General features: G+C 39.8%; 1 protein-coding gene and 1 non-coding gene across 7 annotated transcripts in view; both read right to left on the bottom strand.

Moving 5' to 3' along the window:
* Positions 1-628: 628 nt before the first annotated feature.
* LOC118621485 lies at positions 629-732 on the bottom strand. Its single transcript, XR_004957704.1, has one exon. It is a non-coding gene; the product is annotated as a U6 spliceosomal RNA (small nuclear RNA).
* Positions 733-10,757: 10,025 nt separating this feature from the next.
* The window catches only part of USO1 (USO1 vesicle transport factor), a 79,880-nt gene continuing 69,000 nt past the window's right edge, over positions 10,758-21,637 (bottom strand). For 5 of the 6 annotated variants that reach the window (XM_036261100.1, XM_036261089.1, XM_036261117.1 and 2 more), the window contains 6 exons: positions 20,159-20,322; positions 18,900-18,980; positions 15,582-15,680; positions 13,906-14,013; positions 12,318-12,533; positions 10,758-11,801 (listed from right to left, as the gene is read on the bottom strand). In XM_036261100.1, coding sequence (XP_036116993.1) covers positions 11,712-11,801; positions 12,318-12,533; positions 13,906-14,013; positions 15,582-15,680; positions 18,900-18,980; positions 20,159-20,322 — 758 coding nt within the window. In that variant the 3' untranslated portion in view covers positions 10,758-11,711. The remainder of the gene's footprint in view (positions 11,802-12,317; positions 12,534-13,905; positions 14,014-15,581; positions 15,681-18,899; positions 18,981-20,158; positions 20,323-21,637) is intronic. The other variant, XM_036261135.1, reaches the window with a different exon arrangement.

Genomic DNA, 21,637 nt, shown 5'->3' with positions numbered 1-21,637 from the left:
AAGCATCCTCCTCTAGTCTCATATGGTAGTTGCCAAGGAAACAGTGCTGTGAGAAGGCAGAGCCAAGGTCACCTTCCCAGAGAGGTGTAAATCTGTTTGGAGACCCAGGCCTGATGTTACTCCTTTTTCACAGGAAAAAAATTGCCAGGGGCTTCCAGAAAAGATTTTCAGGCTCTTAGGAAGGGAAACAGAAGAAAATAAAGTCTTGTTCCTCCAGGCATTCTGTGTCTGAAATGGATGCTGGGACTACATCTTCCTGGTGCATTTAGTTTCCAAAGCTCTACTGTAAGACATCCATTTTCACAATTTCTCTCCTTCCCTCAAAACTCTTCCCAAGTTCTTACTGTCAATTGATTTCTTGCTTCCTACTTAACTGAGAAAAATTGAAGCAGTAACAGAGTGTCTACACTTTCCCACCACCACATAAACTATTCCTCTTTTTACCCATATCCTCCCCCTCCCCTCCTCTTACTACGGGTATATTGTCCACACTCCACTCTAAGTCCACACCTCCACCTGTGCTTTAGCTTCTGTGCCGACTCATCTATTCAAGTGTCCACGTTCGCAACTGTAAACCCTCCTCTTCCCTACCTGATCATCCATCAGCATACAGCCTTCAGCTTTTTAAAAAAATATGGAATGTTTCACGAATTTGTATGTTATCCTTGCACAGGGGCCATGCTAATCTCTGTATCGTTCTGATTTTAATATATGTGCTGCTAAAATGAGCACTATTTCCTGTTTGCTTTTATTCTTACCCAAGGATATGTTTCATTAATTTTTTAGAGAGGAAGGAAAGGAGAGAGAGAGAGAGAGAGAGAGAGAGAGAGAGAGAGAGAGAGAGAGAGAGAAACATCGATATGAGAGAAAAACATTGATTTGTTGCTTCCCATACAAGGCCCAGCTGGGAATCTAACCCACAACCTTTTGGTGTACGGGAGGATGCTCCAACCAGCCGAGGCAACTGGCCAGGGCAGTATTTCCTATTTTAAAAATCTCTCACCTAATCCCACATCCTACTCCAGCTATGGCTCATTTCTCTACTCCCCATTATAGCAAAACATCTCAAAGGAGTTTTCTGTCTGTTGTTTCCAATTATTTTTGTTTTATTATTTAAAAAAAAATTTTATTTTGAGGGTATGTTTGTTAAAGCTGGGGACAGTGAAACAAGGGCTTAGCCTAGAAGAAGCAACAGGAGAGCCTAGGCAGGGCTGCTTTAGGTCACGGGGGAGTCGGAGAAAAGGGGGCCTGGGAGACAGGTTCAGGGGGTTGCCCGGGGAGGAGCTGCTTCTGCCCATTGCTCCCCTGGTGGCAAGCCTCCTGGGGTTCTTTAGAGTTTAGGAGATGCATGCTTATGGGGGAAGAAGAGGGAGAAGGGAAAGGTGCGGGTGTGCTCCCCGGAGGGAGAGCTTGCCTAGTCTTATTTTTCTGAATTGAGTTTTCTATTACTTGTAATCCAAGTTATCTTAAATATAACTTCATAAACTCAATAATCTCTTTTCCACTGAATAGTGGTTGTTACTAAGACTCAAGATTATTAAATTGGGGACAAGAGTGTTTCAATATGAGAAATCCATCACTGAAACAGCAGCATATTGGAATACCTTTCAAATATGACCAGATTAAAGAAATGCTCATATCTAAATGTGAACAAGGATGTTACTTCCTTGAATTTATTATCGGCAGATTTCTTTTCTTTTTTTTTTTAAATTTATCTTTATTGTTGAATATATTAAAGATGTTCCTCATTTCTCCCCATTAATCCCCTTATCCCCACTCCCGGTTCCCTCCTGCCTTTCCCACACTGTTGTCTGTGTCCATTGGTTATGCATATATGCATAAGTTCTTTGATTTATTTCTTCCCACTCCCCAACCCCCCTTCCCATTGAGGTTTGTCAGTCTAACAACCAATTTGTACTTCTTAATTCCTTCACCTTTTCACCCATTCCCCCATCCCCTCTCCCATCTGGCAACCAAAACAATGTTCTCTGTATCTATGAGAATGTTTCTGTTCTGCTTATTCATTTCGTTTGTAGATTCAATTGTCGATATATATTCATTGCCATTTTGTTTGTTCATATTTTTTTTTTTATCTTTTTCTTCAAGAAGATCCTTCAACATTTCATATAATAATGGTTTGGTGGTGATGAACTCCTTTAGCTTTTCCTTGTCTGGGAAACTCTTTATATGGCCATCGATTCTAAATGACAGCTTTGCAGGATAGAGTAATCTTGGTTGTAGGTTCTTGCTTTTCATCACTCTGAATATTTCTTGCCACTCCCTTCTGGCCTGCAAAGTTTCTTTTGAGAAATCAGCTGACAGTCTAATGAGAGCTGCCTTGTAGGTAACTAACTGGTTTTCTCTTGCTGCTTTTAAGACTCTCTTTGTCTTGAACCTTTCTCATTTTGATGATGATGTGTGATGGTGTGGGCCTCTTGGGGTTCATCTTGTTTGGAACACTCTGTGCTTCCTCAACTTGTATGTCTGTTTCCTTTATCAGATTAGGGACGTTTTCTGCCATTATTGTTTCAAATAGGTTTTCGATTTCTTGTTCTCTCTCTTCTCCTACTGGCACCCCCAAGATGTGAATGTTGGCATGCTTGAAGTTGTCCCAGAGGCTCCTTACACTATCCTCATTTTTTTGGATTCTTTTTTCTTTTTGCTCTTCTGATTGGGTGTTTTTTGCTTCCTTATATTCCAAATCAATGGTTTGCTTCTTGGCTTTACCTACTCTACTACTGAATCTGTGTAAATTATTATTATTATTTATTTTTATTTTTATTTTTTTTATCCTCACCCAAGGACATTTTTCCATTTTTTGTTCAGGTAGAGTGGGAGGGAGAGAGAGGAACAGAGAGAGAGAGAGAGAGAGAAACATTGACGTGAAAGGAACACATCGAGTGGCTGCCACCCGCACAACCGACCAGGGCCGGGGACAAACTGCAACGGAGGTACGCGCCCTTAGCGGGAACTGAACCCGGGTCTCTCAGGACCGCAGGCCGACGCTCTAACCGCTGAGCCAAACCGGCCAGGGCAATTATTTTTTATTTCTGTTAGTGCCGCCTTCATTTCTGACTGTGCATCCATCTCTGACTGGTCATTTTTTTATGCTCTTGAGGCCCTCCCTAAGTTCACTGAGATTCTCACTAAGTTTATGGAGCATCCTTATAAGCAGTGTTTTGAACTCTGCATCTGTTAGGTTGCTTATCTCCATTTAGTTTAGTACTTTTCCTGGAGTTGTTATATTCTTTTATTTGGGACCTGTTTCTTTGTCTCCTCATTTTGGCTGCCTCCCTGTGTTTGTTTCTATGTATTACTTAATGAGAGGTATGGAGCTAGCTGAGACCAGATGCTGCTTGTTTGAGAGAATCTAAGAAAACCTGAAGCAGGATCCAAGACAGGCCAATCCTATGGTCAAGTAACTGGCAACAGCTTGGGTGGGCCTGAAAGCTGGGTGGGGCGGGGCCTCAGAGAATCACCAGGGCGGAGCAACCAGTGTGAGCCAGCTTGCTGGAGTCCCAGATATGGCAGCTGTCTACCGCCCCAGGGAAGGGCTCACCAAAGGAACAAAGGCCTCTGACAGCAAGTCTGTCCAGGAGAAAGCTGCCTCTCCAGCCCTCGCTCCAGTGCCAAACAACTCACTTCTTCCTCATATGACTCTGGTGCCTTTGAAGTTGCCTCCCCAACTCTGGAGCCTGGAGAGTGCGAGTCTGAGTAAGTCTGTGCGTGGGCCATTTAAGAGGAGCTGCCTGGGGCTCCAGCCACCTCAACCTGAAGCTAGTTTTTCCAGCCAGAAGTTATGGGGACTTCTCTTCCTGGCACTGGAACCCTGAGCTGGGTGCCTGGTGTGGGACGGGGACCCCTCAGTCCTCAGGAAGGACCTTCCTAGCAGAGGTGTCCTCCTGATTTTTATCCACCACACATGGTGTGGGACCAGCCCGTCGCGCCTCCGCCCCTCCTTCCAGTTCCATGGGGAGCCTTCTTTAATTCCATAGTTGTAGGACTTCCATTCGGCTTGATTTCAGGCTGTTTGGAATGATGGTTGTTCTGTAGTTTAGTTGTAACTTTGATGTGGTTGTGGAAGGACCCGATACTGCGTTTACCTATGCCGCCATCTTGACCGGAAGTCCAGATTTTTCATAATTGATTTATTTACTTATTTTAATCTGGGACAATATTAGATATTATAATTCAAGACAAATTAAAACATTATCTTTGCACCTGGCTGGTGTGGCTCAGCGGCCTGAGCGTTGTCGCACGCACCAAGAGGTCACCTGTTCCATTTCCGGCAGGTTGCACATCTGCCCCCTAGTGGGGTGGTGAGCAGGAGGCAGCTGATTGGTGTTTCTCTCTCTCCCTAAGAAATCAATAAAAATATTTTTAAAAAGAAGAAAAAAACCATTATCTTTGCAAACCAAGTATATGCTTTGTCATTCCTTTGAACACTAAGTGCTTTTTAAGTATTTATCAATAAGAAAAATACTGATTATACAAAATTAAAGATTTTAAGTTATTTTGATATTAGTGGTGCATTAAATGAAGTGGTTTAAAATCCTATTTTATTTATTATGTATCTTTTTATTAGACATATATATTATACATATATTAGATATATATCTAATAGCTGGTTTAATTCATAAGCAATCTCGATTCCATAGTGTTCTAATTTCTCTTAAAAAATACGCCTGAAATTTTTGTTAGTTTCCCATTCATAAGCATATTGAACTGTGGCAATAACAAAACCAGTAGGGCAAAAAAACTTCTGATTTTTTTGCCCTGGCCAGTTTGGCTCAGTGGTTAGAGCGTCGGCCTGCAGTCCAGAGAGACCCGAGTTCGGTTCCCGCTAAGGGCATGTACCTCGGTTGCAGTTTGTCCCCGGCCCTGGTTGGGTTGTGCGGGTGGCAACCACTCGATGTGTCCCTTTCACGTCGATGTTTCTCTCTCTCTCTCTCTCTCTCCCTCCCACTCTATCTGAACAAAATATGGAAAAATGTCCTCGGGTGAGGATTAAAAAAAAAAACAAAAAAAAAAACTTCTGATTTTTTTAAGAGATGGGAAAAGTGAAGTGCTTATGATAAAAATTGGGTTCTGAAAAAGATCCCAAAAAGGTGCAGCAATGCAAGTGAACCTCACAATTCTAAATTTAAACAGACATAAAACATCGTGTCTATGGGAGTCCAAAAGAACAACCGCACAAACACTGAATGGCGTAACAATAGTACTTGCAGAAGAATAAGCAATGCAAAAAGTCGGCAATGTTATATTGTCTCCTAAAACGATACTAAAATCATGGACTGATTTGAAAACATGATTTTTGGGTTCGTCCAACATTTCCTGAGTGTTGCACCTGCCTTGCTTTGCATTGAGTAAGCAGCTGTCAGACAAGGAAGTACTCAGAACATGAAGGTGATGGTTAGAGTTTTTCAGGGAACCACAAGGGAACACCTGAAGGAGCAGAGAAGATGGCCTGGAGAGCAGACTCAGGGTTTACAGGTTTGCTGTTTAAGACTGTATGATCATACAGACTCAAACTATGCAAAGTGAACGGAGCCACAGGAAAATAAATTGTATCTCAATACATAGACAGACATTTGTGATGGTAAAAATTACCAGGATTGAAGGAGTCATGAGAAAGGAAGGGGAACTAAGCACTATTATACCATGCGTACAAGTTATTTATTGCTGCATAATAAATGATCCCCAAACTCAGTGGCCTAAAACAACACACACTTGTTATCTCCGTGTCCATGGGCCAGGGATCCAGGCACCACTTTGTTGGGCTTTCTGCTTCAGGTCTCTCACAAGGCTGCAATCAAGGGGTCAACCGGGGCTTCAGTGATCTCAGGGTTCACCTGGGGCAGGAACAGCTTCCAAGCTCACCTAGTAGTTGTTGGGCAGGACTAAGTTCTTCCTGGACTGTTGGACTGAGGGCCTCAGCTCCCAGCTGGCTGTTCAAAGGTTGCCCTCAGCTGGCCAGGTGGCTGTCTTTGTCAGAGCAAGTACTTGAGAAGACCCAGGGAAAGGATACCAGCAAAACAGAACATGGAGAGACAGAACTTTTTAGGGATTAAAACTAAAATTGAGAGATAGTTACTAAGGATTAGTCCAAGAGTTCTTATTTGTGCAATTGGATAAAAGGATGGTACCAATTCACCTGAGGTAAACATACAAGAGGACCAGGTTTAGGAAGGGCGGGAACATAAATTGGGTTTTTAACATGTTGTATTGAGGTGCCTTTGTGATACCAATTGGGAGACAACGAAGTGAATATAAAGCTCAGAGAATAGGCCCAAAGATTTAAATTTGTGGCACTAATGTCTAGGTTGTGGACCATAGCTTCATACTGTTATATTATTTACCAATGTGACAGTTACTCTGACCTACTTAGTTGTCCATTTGCAAGGACTCCAGCCTAGAATTAAATAAGGAAGAGTTTACCACAAATATTTGCTGTTCAACTTACTACTGCCTTCTAATGGCACCCCACACACACCTTATTTCAAAAACATCCGACAGATTAAGAATTAGGGTTCAAGAATAGTATGTGGTGTCTCATGATCTCCACCTTCTGGTATTCATGCCTTTGGGTTATTCTTTCCTAAGTGTAGGCAGGACCTGACTTGTTTCTACCCAGTAGAATATGGCAAGATCATGCAAGTCATTTGTTATTATATTACTTTATATGAGACTCAGTCTGGCAGGCTAACTGGGGCTAGAGATCCCTTTTGCTGGCTTGATCAGGTGAGCCTGCTGAGGAAGCCCATCTGACAAGGAACTAGGGGTGACCACCAGCTGCTGAGGGCAGACTTTGGCCAATAGCCAGCAAGAAACCGACGCCTTCGGTTCTACAGCTATACGGACATGAATTCTACCAACCACCTGGGTGAGCTTTGGAAGCTAATTCTCCCCCAGTTGAGTCTGCAGATGAAAACACCTCCTGGCTGACACCATAATAGCAGGCTTGTGACCAAGAGCAGAGAGCCTGGCTAAGCTATGCCCTGACTCCTGACCCACAGAAATTGTGAGGTATAAAGGTGTGTTGTTTTAAGCCTCTAAATTTGAGGATTTGTAAGGTAATATAGAAACCTAAGTAATACTTAAGCTTTTATTCAGCTCATATTTTTAAACATGCTAACTTTTTGTGCTATAAGACAGTTGCCTACTTTTTTGGTTTTATAGGCTTCATTTATGCAACTTCATTTTAGGTGAAAAACTCGCTGTTTTATGGGGGTATTAGGAGCATGAAATGTCACAGAGAGGTGAAAAACTTGAGAGCCACAAATGGCATGCTTTATTACTATAGATATCCCACTAAATTTAGAGAATAAATTTATTTAGATACATCTAGAATTAAAATCCAGAGCTGGAAAAAGACTAGCAAACTAGGTATTAGAGACTCATATATTTATGTTCTCATAGGTGGAAAAATATAATTACAAAGTGGTCTCATGTTTTTGTAATGTGCAAAGCCAAAAGTAATGTATAACTGTAGAAAGGTTGATGTATAAAGCTTTTTGGAACCAAAACTAATCACAATTGCTTAGTGTGGATGTGAAAAAAACCTATGTCTAGACAAAATGAGTTAATTTGCAGGAAGGAAAACCACATTTTAAGATAGATCTGTCACACCTTACTGTTTTCCTTTTGGCTTTTCATTTTGAAAGGTTGTAGAAAATTCTAAAGTCTGAGTTGTAAACATACAAAATTGCACAAATAACTTCTCTTTAGAGTTTCTGGCAGAGAAGCAAGTTGCTAATCCACAAAATGGGCAATTTTATAAATGGGGCAATTTTATAAAATAACTTGCATTTTAAAAGATTTCAAATGATATGTAATTGTAAACGAACATTTTCTTCAAATATGTATCTTCTTTTTGGTTAGCAGGTCAGATTTCTAAAAAAATCAGGGTTAATTAGATTCCCTGGTAAAAACCTAGTCTGCATCAATAGAATAATGTTTCATTCGAGCAGTTTCAAAAAGAATTAAGTTTTCATTTTCCAAAATTGTAGTAGCAAATCTGTTTTCCACTTACTTCCAAGGCTCAAATTTGCTCTCGGGTAAGATGATTTCATCATTCAGTATTACTTAGGATTCCTTCCCCACCACTAAAAACTGAGTTGCCCAAAGGCTCAGTTCTTGGCTGCCTTCTCTCGACAATCACTTCCTGGAAGAACTTATCCTGCTGATGTTCTTAAATACCATCTATACACTATTTTTTTTCCAGCCCCAGTGAACTCCAAATTTCTATTTGCACCTGCCTACTGAACATATCTATGTGTATAAATGCATCTACTGGATCTTAGGTTTAGCAAGCCTAAAAACACAACTCCAGATCACCACAAACCTGCTCCTCTGTCTTCAACTCAACGAAATGGCACCACCTTCCCCCAGAAGTTACTCTTGACCTCTTGCTCCCCTACTCCCCAAACACATGTAATTCATCAGGTCTTCTCAATTCTACCTATAAAATATATCCCAAATCCTACCACTTTAGACACCTCTACCCCTACAATGTAGTGTGACTACATCTGCTTTTGCTTAGATGATGGCAGTAGCCTCCTACCTGGCTTTCTCTTAGCCTCCTCCTAGACTAGCAATTTTCAACCTTTTTTGTCTCATGGCACACACAAACTAATTACTAAAATTCTGTGGCACACCAAAAATTTTTGCCAATCTGAAAAAAAAAAAGTTTTAATTTTGATTCATTCACACCATATGGCTATTATTTTTGTTGGCTGTTGTCATTTTTTGGACTAAGGGAAAAGAGGTCAGTGCCCCTAACTAAATAGGTATTGTATGTTTTAAAAATTATTGTGGCACACCAGAAAATCACTGCCCTATACTATTCTCAACATAGCGGAGATAATTATCTATGAAACAGAAATCTGATCTGATCACTCCTCTGGCTTCCTATCAAGCTCAGGATAAAATGCAAACACCTTTCCAGAAGCTTCATAGCACCTGGCATTGTATTTTGTACTTGTTTACTTCTCCAGAATGAGTCATTTTGGGAAGGGCCTTATCTTTATTCTTGTTTTATTCACTATTATATCCCCAGTGTCTATAGCAGTACCCAGCACATTATACACTCCATATTCACTGGAGAACTAGTTCTGCTGTTATAGTAGAGGTGAGCATTATGAGGTCCTTACCTGGCTGCAACTTAAGGGTTTGATTTTTTAATCAGTGTAATTTCAGACTAGTATCCTTTAAAACGTGAGCTGTCACTTTACCTTTTATAGTACCCCTGGGTAATGATTCTAGAGATGCCAGAGGTGTAAACTCTTGAATAAAATTTAAAATCATAAAGATAAATACGTCTTATGCTTTATGATGACTGCACCACTGCTGTAGCTCTTAATACCTGGAAAAATGACCTTTGATGAGAGAGCTGATGAATGGGCAGAGGAAAAGCAGGTGCAAAAGCAAATTAAAGGTTGAAAAAGCAGGATATACACCATAACTGCAAGTATTTTGGGATAGTTCTAAAATATACTTGAAGAGATAAAGCTGAGAGCACAAAGGGCCTTAATCCACCTGGCTAAGGATTCCAAACAGCAGGCAACAGCAATCTCTTCTCTCATTTGCATTTTAGAAAGCTTCCTATAGTGAATGTGAAGGACGATGGGAGGGTGTGGTAGAGAGGCAACAACCAGACTGGAGGCAGAGAGAGACTAGTTTAGGAGACTCCAGAGCAATCCAGGCAAAAGCCATAGCTATGGTTAGAAAGATATCCCTTTGGGCTCCAGGCTGGACTGGCTGCTTTGAGACCTTCTCATGTCTTCTCTACTCCAGGCCAGACTGAGTGAGCTTTGGCAAACCATCACTAATTTTGCAGCTGTTTCTTTATCTGAAGATCTTTGGTATCCTTTACCTATGGAAGTCTCATTCTTATTCCTGACCCATTTTTCTTTTTATCCTTATAATGTTAGCCTGAAATGAAGTCATTAACTAGTTGTTTATTACATGGTGTCAACTTTAGCAAGATGTCACATAGCCTGAGCTGGTCCAGTAATAGCCATGTGGTTCTCTGATGACCAAGGCTGCAGGATGGTGGAGGTGAGTGATGGGAGGGGACGGGGCACAGTGCTGTGTTCACAAGTGTTCTGTAACAGAGCCATCCTCTTTTTCAAAACATGTAAAGACACTTCTCTTTCAAAAGTTTACGTCCCTTAGTGGACTACTCAAATGATTCCTGAAGCCAGGAGCCAGATGATATACACTATCCTCCAACTCTTGCTGTTTTGTCTTTAAGTAAACCTACTTGTTCAGAGGAAAATTGTTGTGAAGAATTCCAATGCTCAGTTTAGAAACATCTAAACCCTTCTCCAACCTCTCCTGCTTCTGCGCCAATCAACCCCCTCCAACCTTATGCAATCCTAATCATTAGTTCTGAATCAGATGGCTTTTAACATTCAGATACAGTAATGTACTTTTAGTAAGAGAAGAACTCCACTTCCACTTGCCTTATCTTTTATTACGAATAAAATATTAAAAAATTTTTCCCCCCTCTATTGATTTTAGAGAGGAAGAGAGAAGAGGGAGAGATGGAAACATGGATGAGAGAGAACATCGACTGGCCGCCTCCTGCATGCCCCCCACTGGGGATTGGGTCCACAACCTGGGCATGTGCCCTGACCGGGAATCGAACCTGTGACCTGTTGGTGCATGGGTTGACGCTCAACTGAGCCACATTGGCTGGGCAAAAATAAAATACTTTTCTTAAAATCTAAAAAACAGGAAACCATGACCAGGTATTAAGTGACCATAATAATCTATTTTTATTATGAAAACATTAAATTTTGACACATCGCTTCATATGCTTTTTAAAAATCTATCATCTGACTTAAACCTATTCAGCAAAAATGCCAATAAATTATATAAATCATAGTTTGGGTCTTTTTAAAACTAGGAACATAATATGCTGTATTATAATCAAAAAAACAAAACAAAAACCTAAATCTGAGCTTTATGAGTGGTTAACTTAAATTTTGTTTTAACATTTAGCTTTAAACCAAAACCAACCACATGCTAACACACTACTGCAAGTCTCTCAGAAACGCGTTCCTTATCACTGTCAGTATCCTCCTGTTTCTTCCCCAAGGTACAGAATACAGGCGTATCAGGTGTCAAGGCACTCACTCTACACTGTCCTATCCTGCTCATCTCAGGAGTAGCACTGGATGGAGGGCTGACGATATATACTGCTTCCACCTCCTGCCCATGCTGTCTTGCCTTTAAGTAACTTCATTTCTTTAAAAAGAAATCATTAGCTAAGAACTCCAATACTGAATTTAGAAACAGTGATTCCAATACACATTAAATCAAATGTGTTAGTACTCAAAAGTCACAAATTCTGAAAAGTGAAAATAGACACAGAACTTATGTAAACAACCAACAAACTAAGGCAAATAGCACTGCCACCACATGTCTTAAAATGGTGTATTTTTGGTGTCTAAAGCTCTTTAAAAATTGTATTTTGGGACAGTTCAGATGAATTTCAATAAAAGTATGTGCTCTGAATAAAGTTAAGAGTTTTAAGGGTTTTCAACATGGGTGGCATTGTTTAAAAAATACATTAATAGTCTTATTAGTGAATGTTTTCCATTTAGCTTAAGTTTTATTTTCTGTGGAGGCAAACCGAAGCACTGTCTTAAGACTCTATGTTCAAAGTTATGATATGATGTCTATCATTCCTAGAAATTTTAAAGCTAGTTATCACCCTGGCTTTTGTCATCATCTTTATCTTCGTCATCCTCATCATCTTGGTCTATGGATTCAAGTTCATCCTCTTCTTCATCCTAAAGGGAAAATACACATTTAACATAATCAAGTTTATTCACTTCACATTCAATACATAATGATAAGTCTATTAATTCTTTATTCTAGTAATTATACCAGAATACACACCATCTGATTTCCTTGATTTAATGCTAAAGGCTCCTTGTGATTTTTAATATGAGACGAGATATACAGGTTAACTTGCTGAAAAGTGGCTATAACTCTCACCTGAACCAAACATGGCAAAACAGAATGGCACGTTTGGGTTGTGAGAGTCTTGTTATCACAGGAGCAATCAAATCAATTCACTTTCTAGGCTCAAAGCCGAAAAAAGACTAGTTAACAAATGTTGGCCACTATGCCTAATTTGCAACTTAAGTCAATTCAGTGAACTGTGTAAGCAATGTAGACAATACTGAATCTATGCCTGTAATACAGATATATAGGTACAGTATTGCTATGGCACAGTACAATTTTTAAAAATACATTGTAAAGAAACATAATATATAACATCTTTGGAAACATTTCAATCTTACTGGATGACCAAGTTCCTTGAGTTTATTCTTTAATGACAGTATTTTCTGATCCTGATCAGCCAACAGCACCAAGAGATCATCTTGTTCTTTCTTAGAATCTGTAATGTTCACCTCGAGCTGGTTTTTCTCATTTTGTAAAATGACAATGGTACTGTTAGATGAGTCCAGTTGCTCTTTAATGGCAGTTCTTTCCTCAGACAGAGCTTTTATTTCATTCTAGAAAAACAAAAGTGAAAATCACTAATCTAAAATTAGTATTCATTCTCCTAAGGCTTTTAACAGATAGGTTCTTTCTATGATAAATCACTATACTTGTCCAATCTGAGGAGTTTATGGGTAAAGGTTGGGAGGTTAGGAGGGTTTTTAAAAAAATCTATTTTATTTTTTTATTTTAGGGAGAGGGAGGGAAACATCGATTTGTTGTTCCACTTATTTATGCATTCATTGGTTGCTTCTTGTATGTGCCCTGACCAGGGATTGAACCTGCAACCTTGGAGTATTGGGATGACACTTTAACCAACTGAGATATTTTGCCAGGGTGACAGGGGGGTTATTTATTTATTAAAAAAAATTTTTTTTTCTTTATAGATTTTAGAGAGAGGAAGGTAGAGGGAGATAGAGATAGAAATACAGATGAGAGAGAACATTAATTGGCTGCCTCTTGCATGCCCACCACTGGGGATTTGACCCACAACCTGGGCATGTGCCCTGACCAGGAATCAAACTGACGAACCCTGGTGCATGGGTCGATGCTCAACCAGTGAGCCACACTGGCTGGGCAGGTGACAAAAGGTTTAAAACACATACGCTCATCTAGTAACATGAGAATTTATATTAGGCTACACATAAAAGATGGTTATTGTGAAAAATAGAGTTTAACACCCCAAAAATAGTTTTAATCAATTATTTCTCAAAAAATCCTGAGATAGCACCATTTCAGATAATCAGAGGAATAAAGAAAAACACACAACATTTTATAGCGGAAGCCTGGTTAGCTTAAGAATTAGAACTCAAGTTTTTAAAAAAACCTTTCATCCCAACTTCACATATACAATCAAAGGCAGAAAAAGATAGCTTCAAATATAATCAATGGCTTAAAAATAATATGACCACAATCACACATTATCTTCCTTTTTCCATTTTTTCCTACATGCCTTTTATTTTTATCACTATTACCTCATTCCGTTCCTCCTGTTATTTATTCTGATTTCGATGTCACACGAGGCTGCAGGATTTCACATGCCTTATGGAAAGCCTACATGTATGTGGCTTGTGAATTAGCCACACTTGTTTTCCTGTTTCTTACTATGATTATATATTGAGAAGAAAACTATTTTCAATAATTTTTACTTTTGAAGTACATTGTGATACGTTCTTATTTTACATATTTGATACAATTATTTGAAAAAGCACTAAAAAAAACTTCATTTGTGCCATCTTGAATAACAGAATAGAAAGATTAAAAGATAACATTATACTCCATTAGCTCTCTTCATAAATCTAAGGATTTGAGAAATTAAATGAAATACTCTAATTTCCTGGAGTTCATTTCATATCATGTAATAAATAAAATTTCACCAAAATCAACCTTTAATTCTTTAGTCTCTTGTAATAATGCTGACAGTCTTCCTTCTACATCAGTAGTTTTTGCAGCTATTACAGTCTCACTCTCTCCTGGTACAGGAACTGATTGTACCTGAAAGTAGAAATTAGGGGAAAAAACAATTTCTTTAAAGTTATGATCAATATGAAATCCCAAAGGCGATCTAATGTTCTTGCTATTTTGAAATTTTATTCCCAATAACAGAAAATAAATGTACGTGAATAAAGCGCTCTCCCTAGAAAGACGAGTTGCCCCTAACAGTGAAGCAGAAGGCTGAGTCAAGAGGGGTGGGGCATCAAATCTCGGCAGAGGACGAGGAAAGCTGGGTTAAGTTGCCTCAAGGTCAGACTAGGAAAGCAATCAATGAGACAGCTCGAATGTAGCTATAACATAGTATTTAATAAGCAGGGAATCTTTTTGAAAGTCTTTTCCTCATAAAATTCCTCTAAGTTTAGTCGAGACTATCATCTCAGAGAGACAGGTATGACATTGAGCTGAATGCCATTAACTGGTGAAATGCAATTATTTTCTTCAGTGCTATAGGAGGTATTCTTAAATCAGTTTTTCAGTCTTTCCCCACTTTTTTTCCTACGAAATACTGGGAAGTGACGTGCTGGTGTAACAAATATCTAAAAGTGTGTAAAGGGCTTCAGAATTGGTAGAGGCTAGAAGAGTTTTGAAGTGCATGGTAGACAAAGCTTAAACTGCCTTGAAGAACTGTTGGGAGAAATATAGTCGTTAAAGGCAATTATGGTGAAGGCTCAGAAAGTAAAAAGGAGAGCTATAGGGAAAGCTTCCATGGTCTTAGAGAAAACAGTATTATCATGAACACAATGCTGGTAGAAATATGGATGTTAAAGGTGGTTCTGGTTGAGGTCTTAGATGGAAATGAGGAAAGCAGAGAGAAGAAAATCTTGTTATAAGTGGCAAAGATCTTGGCTGAATTGTATTTAGTGTTCTGTGGAAAGCGGAACTTGTAAGTGATAAACCTGGATATTTAGGTGAGATTTCTTAGCAAAGTGTTAAAAGAGTGGCCTGGTTTCTCCTTGCTGCTTACAGTATGTATGATGTGAGAGGAGAGAGATAAATTGAAGAAGGAATTGTTAAACAAAAGGGAATCAGGACTTGAAGGTTTAGAAAATTCTCAGCCTATCTCTATTGCAATAAATGACAAGGAATGTTCTGGTGAAACATCAAGAATGTGGCTGGAAACCATCTGTTAAGAGGTTGCTTGTGTGACTCATAGACCCAATCAACCACCTCAGCAGAAGCTGGAACAGAGAGATGATTATCCGGGGAGCAACCAGGAGGGTCTTCTTGTCTGGTGGCTTGGATCCCTGTGAAATGCATGGGTTGCCAACAAGGTTTTTGACAATTTTATACCAGCACTAAACCTGCTAACTTGGACTGAACGTTAAAGAGACAGGATGAAATACAAAATACCAGCAAAATGAACCAATAAGTAATGGATTAAATTGACCTGGTAAGTTTGCCTATAACATGGCTGCCACCATGGATAAGAAGCTGATGTGACTAGAACTCTGGCTAGTGAGTAACCTGAAGGCAAGGCACTTTTTGACAAATTTGCTTCTTTTCCATAATGGCTGAGAAATAACATCTCAACCTCGTGTATACGTCTTTTCAGTAGAAAAACAACTTACAAATGCTTCTGTTTTTTGTAACAGCTCCTGCTTTTCTGTCTGTAGTTTAGTGATCTCCATAGATTGTGAGTTTAACTGAGACTTTAATGTTGCCAATTCCTAAGAGAAAAAAAAACACAGCTGAGGTATACCCTTAAATGGCATTCATTTCATCAAGGAAATATCTATTTACAGGACATACACACTAGTTTACCTCCTGTTTTTTTCTTTTGAATTCTAAAAACCAATATTTTTCTGGACAGAGAGGTTTAAATATCCAATACACTTAACAAAGCAATTAGTACGGTCAACAGTATATAAATTAGGCATAAGATTTTATATCTTCATATTTGCAGCTTATAAGCACATTTAAACTTTCTTTAATTGTTATTTCACTGATAATCTACAAGTAATCTGGGTGAGACGCAGAGATCTGTTAAAAAGAACACCATTAAAAATAAAAAAACAAGACTTATGGTCAAGATGGCAGTGTAGGTCAACGCGGTATTGCCTCCTCCCATAACCACATCAAAATTACAACTAAACTACAGAACAACCACCATTCAAAACCGCCTGAAATCAAACTGAATGGAAGTCCTACAACTATGAAATAAAAGAAGCCACATCGAGACTGGTCCCACAGCCATGTACGGTGGATAAAAATCAGGATGGTTACCTTGGCTGTGAAGGTCCTCCCTGAGGAGTGAGGGGTCACCATCCCACACTAGGCCCCCAGCTCAGGGTTCTAGTGCCAGGAAGAGAAGTCCCCATAACTCTGGCTGTAAAACCAGCAGGAACTGAGGCTGAGGGAGGCTGAGGCTGCTGGAGCCCCAGGCATTCCCTTTTAAAGGGCCTGCGCACAGACTTACTTGAACTTGCTCCCTCTGAGCTCCAGTGTTGGGGAGGCAGCTTGAAAGGCACCAGAGACATATGGGAAAGAACTGAACTGTTTGGCTTTGGGGCAAGAGCTGGAGAGGCAGTTTTCTCCTGGACAGAGGTACTTCCAGAAGCCTTTTTTCCTTTGTGAGCCCTTCCCCCACAGGGCAGGCAGATGGCCACCATATCTGGGACTCCAGCAACCTGGTTCACACTGTTTGCCCCACCCTGGTGATTCCCTGAGGCCCTGCCCCACCCAACTTTCAGGCCCACCCAAGCTGTTGCCAGTGGCTTTACCATAGAAATGGCCTGTCTTGGATCCTGCTTCAGATTTTCCTAAATTCCTTCAAACAAGCAGCATCTGGTTTCAGCGAACCCCATACTTCTCGTTCAGTGGCCCCAGGCACTGCACTAGAAGCAACCAGCCGTGGTTCACAACTTGGCTTCACCTGGGCACCTCCAAGCCAGCACAAGAAGCAGCCATCTGCATACTGCTTTGTAGCTTATACCTGGTGGCCCTGGGTAGAAAACAGGCAGTGGCTGACCTGGCCCCAGAGCCAGCACGCTCAGTGGACAGCTTCAGAACACTGAGAAGCACCACCACACACTCAAAGAGTGGACTCAGTGGGTACCAGACCTTTGCTAAAGTAAGTCTTACTTTGTGTGGTGGGTCCCTACACAGCTGATCATCCAAGGTAGTCAGAGGTCAGTGGATAATGGGCACAGCCAGTCCTTGCAGCTCATCAGCCTGAGTAAAACCCTCTCATTGATGTGCCAACAGCAATCAAGATTCAATTATAACAGAAGGGTGTAAAGTCCACACGAGGGGTGCACCTCAGGGGCCTAGCTGGGAGATCAGGGAGGCTGTGCCAATGGACCCTACAGGACACCTACTACAGCAGGCCACCCTAGGAAGCCCAGGAGACATAGCAACTCTACCTAATACATAGAAACAAACACAGGGAGGCAGCCAAAATGAGAGGACAAAGAAACATGTCCCAAATGAAAGAACAGAACAAAACTCCAGGAAAAGAGCTAAACAAAATGGAGATAAGCAATCTAACAGATGCAGAGTTCAAAACACTGCTTATATGGATGCTCAATTAACTTAGTGAGAACTTCAATGAACTTAGTGAGGGCCTCAAGAGCATAAAAAAATGACCAGTCAGAAGTGAAGGAGGCACTAACTGAAATAAAGAATAATTTATACAGATTCAATAGTACAGTAGGTAAAGCCAAGAAGCAAACCATTGATTTGGAATATAAGGAAGCAAAAAACACCCAATCAGAACAGCAAAAAGAAAAAAGAATCCAAAAAAATGAGGATAGTGTAAGGAGCCTCTGGGACAACTTCAAGTATACCAACATTTGCATCATGGGGGTGCCAGAAGGAGAAGAGAGAGAACAAGAAATTGAAAACCGACTTGAAACAATAATGACAGAAAAATTCCCTAACCTGGTGAAGGAAACAGACATACAAGTCCAGGAAGCACAGAGAGTCCCAAACAAGATGAACCCCAAGAGGCCCACACCAACACACATCATCATCAAAATGCAAAAGGTTCAAGACAAAGAGAATCTTAAAAACAGCAAGAGAAAAGCAGTTAGTTATCTACAAAGGAGTTCCCCCCATAAGACTGTCAGCTGATTTCTCAAAAGAAACTTTGCAGGCCAGAGGGGAGTGGCAAGAAATATTCAAAGTGTGAAAAGCAAGGACCTACAACCAGGATTACTCTATTCGGCAAAGCTATCATTTAGAATCAATGGACATATAAAGAGTTTCCCAGACAAGAAAAAGCTAAAGGAGTTTATCACCACCAAACCAGTATTATATGAAATGTTGAAGGGTCCTCTTGAAGAAAAAGAAGATAAAAAATACGAACAAACAAAATGGCAATAAATACATATCTATCAACAAATGAATCTACAAACAAAATAAACATGCAGAACAGAAACAGACTCATAGATACAGAGAACATTTTTTTGGTTGCCAGATGGAAGGGGAGTTGGGGGAATGGGTAAAAAAGTTAAAGGGATTAAGAAGTACAAATTGGTTGTTAGAATGACAAACCTCAAAGGGAGGGGGGTTGGGGGGTAGGAATAAACCAAAGAACTTATATGCATATATGCATAACCAATGGACACAGGCAGCAGTGTGGGGAAAGGCAAGAGGGGGATGGGAGCGGGAAGGAGGGGGTCAATAGGGGGAAAAGGAAAACACCTGTAATACATTCAACAATAAAGATAAGTTTAAAAATAAATAAATAAATAAATAAAAACACAATGAGAAGCAAATACCATCACTGTACAATTATAATTGCTTCTGGATTTGCACACGGCTATCATCACTATCAGTTTTTGCTTACACCTGACAAAGTAGCTCTAGATTAATGGAAATGAAAGGTTGTTACTGCTATAATTAAAACAAGACAAAACAGAACTTGGATCAAGCTGGGAAGTTACCTGTTTTAATTCTGCAATTTGTTCAGAATCTCTAGCTGAAGCTGTTGCTTCATTTGTGTCCGGGGATGTTTGGGAAGATTTCTACAAATAGCACAGAAATAAACTATGAAATAAATTCAGTCTAAAGAGACAGGATAAAAATAAAACAGAAGTGTATACGTACAGGGGTGGGCAAAAGTAGGTATACAGCTGGGAATATGCAAAAACAGTTATTATATTACAATTGTAACCCTACTTTTGCCCACCCCTGTGTAAGCTATGTCTTGTAGATGTTTACCCCAAACTTTCACACCAGCATTTTAATTTTTTTTTTCTTTTTTGAAATGGTCACCCAAGGATATGTTTTAATTGATTTTTTGAGAGAGAGAGGAAGGGAGGGAGGTGGGGGTGGGTATAAAGACAGAGAGAGAGGAAGAAACTTTGATGTGAGAGAAACATTGACTGGTTGCCTCCTATATGCACCCTGACCAGGAATTGAACCTGCAACCTAGATGTATATGCCCTGACTGGGAACTGAACCCACAACCCTTTGGGGTACAGGACGATGCTCCAACCGAATGAACCAAGACCCAACATTTTAAATTTTTTTTTTGGTTCGGATAGAGGGGGAGGGAGAGAGAGGAAGAGAGAGAGAGAGAGAGAAACATTAACATGAAAGGGACACATCATGTGGCTGCCTACCACACGACTCCGACCAGGCCCGGAGACGAATTGCAACCGAGGTACATGCCCTTGACCTGAATCAAACCCACGACTCATTGGTCCGCGGGCTGATGCTCTAACCACTGAGCCAAACTGACCAGAGCCCAACATTTTAATTTTGATAAAATTTCAAGATAGCACATATTATTTACAACTTTTCCATAGTTAAAAAATTTATACTTATAACAAATAATTTATTAAATCTAAGCAGCACTTATCTGATGTCATATAAAGAAAGAGAATAAAAGCAAGTATTTTTTTTAGTGATATCCATGTATTAAAAGAGCTTTATACAGAGTATCTCATTTAATTCTCACAACAATGAAAATAGATATTGCCATTACCACTTTATAGATCAAGAAATAAGTGTAAAGAGATTAGCTAAATTGCTTAAGTTCAATTTGCTAGGAAGCAGTAAAACTTTAGACAGTTGGATACAACTTATATTCTTAAATCTTAATATAATACTTTGGCTTAAGGGATCTAGAAAAATAAACAAGCAGAATAATGAAGATTACTATTGACTTCTTATTTAAAAATTTTTAACATTTACTTACCAATTTTTCAATCAAAGAGTCCTTTTCAGCCAGCTGGTTTCGTAAAAGTTCCTGATTACTTTTTAATTGTTCTATCTCTTCTCGAAACCTACCAATTTCTTCTGGTTGAACGCCATTCATCTGAACCCCATCATTGTAAGAACCTTGATGCTGATTGTCTTTTCCTATTAGACAAGCATAAAATATGAAAAGCCAGCCTGAAACTTAAGTTTTTCATTTTAGAAGATTCAAACATAAACATAAATACAAATATATAATTTGCTTAATTACTTTGACAGCACTTCTGTAAGCACATTTCACTTATGCAAAATAGTGTATTGATAAAAAGTGAACTAACTGATGGTATTTTCAGGATTTCTGGGAGGAAAAAACAGCACAGTCTAACTGAGCATAGTTTGGTGATCTATGATTAAGAATGATAGTAGTTTCGCCCTGGCCGGTTTCGCTCAGCGGTTAGAGCGTCCGCCTGCGGTCTGGAGAGACCCGGGTTCGGTTCCCGCTAAGGGCATGTACCTCGGTTGCAGTTTGTCCCCGGCCCTGGTTGGTCGTGCGGGTGGCAGCCACTCGATGTGTCCCTTTCACGTCGATGTTTCCCTCTCTCTCTCTCTTCCGTTCTCTCCCTCCCACTCTATCTGTGCAAAAAATGGAAAAATGTCCTCGGGTGAGGATTAAAAAAAAAAAAAGAATGATAGTAGTTTCAATTCCAATTCTGTCAATATAAAAGGCAATAAAATCTCTTAAGAAAATCTCCCCAAAGGAATGGCTCTCTCTATATGTACTAAAATAACTGACAAATTATTGTCATAAATAAAGGCAGTAAAAAGATTTGTTTTTTTTCCTAAGCATTTTAGTCACTTTGATATAAATAAACTATATTTCTAGGTAGCTGGAATTCCAATCATAATCACAATAGGATGATAGTATTTACAAGAATTTGAGTTCTTACCATATGCCAGGCACTGAACTAGAATTTTACTAATATTATTTCATTTAATTCTCAGATGACACAGAAGTTACTATCAGTTCAACTTTGCAGATGAGGAAATGTAAAGGTTAGATCAGTCATTCTTAACTGGCTATAAATTAGAATCACCTGGGAAGGAGCCTGTAATAATTACTGATGCCTGGACCCAACCCTGACAAATCAAATCAGAAACACAGTGCAGTCTCAGTATTGGTGCTATTTATTTTATTATTATTATTATTATTTTTTATCCTCACCCGAGGATATTTTTCCATTTTTCGTACAGACAGAGTGGGAGGGAGAGAGAGAGAAACATCGATGTGAAGGGACACATCGAGTGGCTGCCACCCGCACGACCAACCAGGGCCGGGGACAAACTGCAACCGAAGTACATACCCTTAGCGGGAACCGAACCCTGGTCTCTCCGGACCGCAGGCCGACGCTCTAACCGCTGAGCCAAACTGGCCAGGGCTATTTTATTATTTTTTTTAGTCCTCACCTGAGGACATTTTTCC

This window comes from Molossus molossus, unplaced genomic scaffold (genome assembly GCF_014108415.1).
Source record: "Molossus molossus isolate mMolMol1 unplaced genomic scaffold, mMolMol1.p scaffold_m16_p_1, whole genome shotgun sequence".
Lineage (NCBI taxonomy): Eukaryota > Metazoa > Chordata > Mammalia > Chiroptera > Molossidae > Molossus > Molossus molossus.
This window is presented reverse-complemented; position numbering and strand designations above follow the sequence as displayed.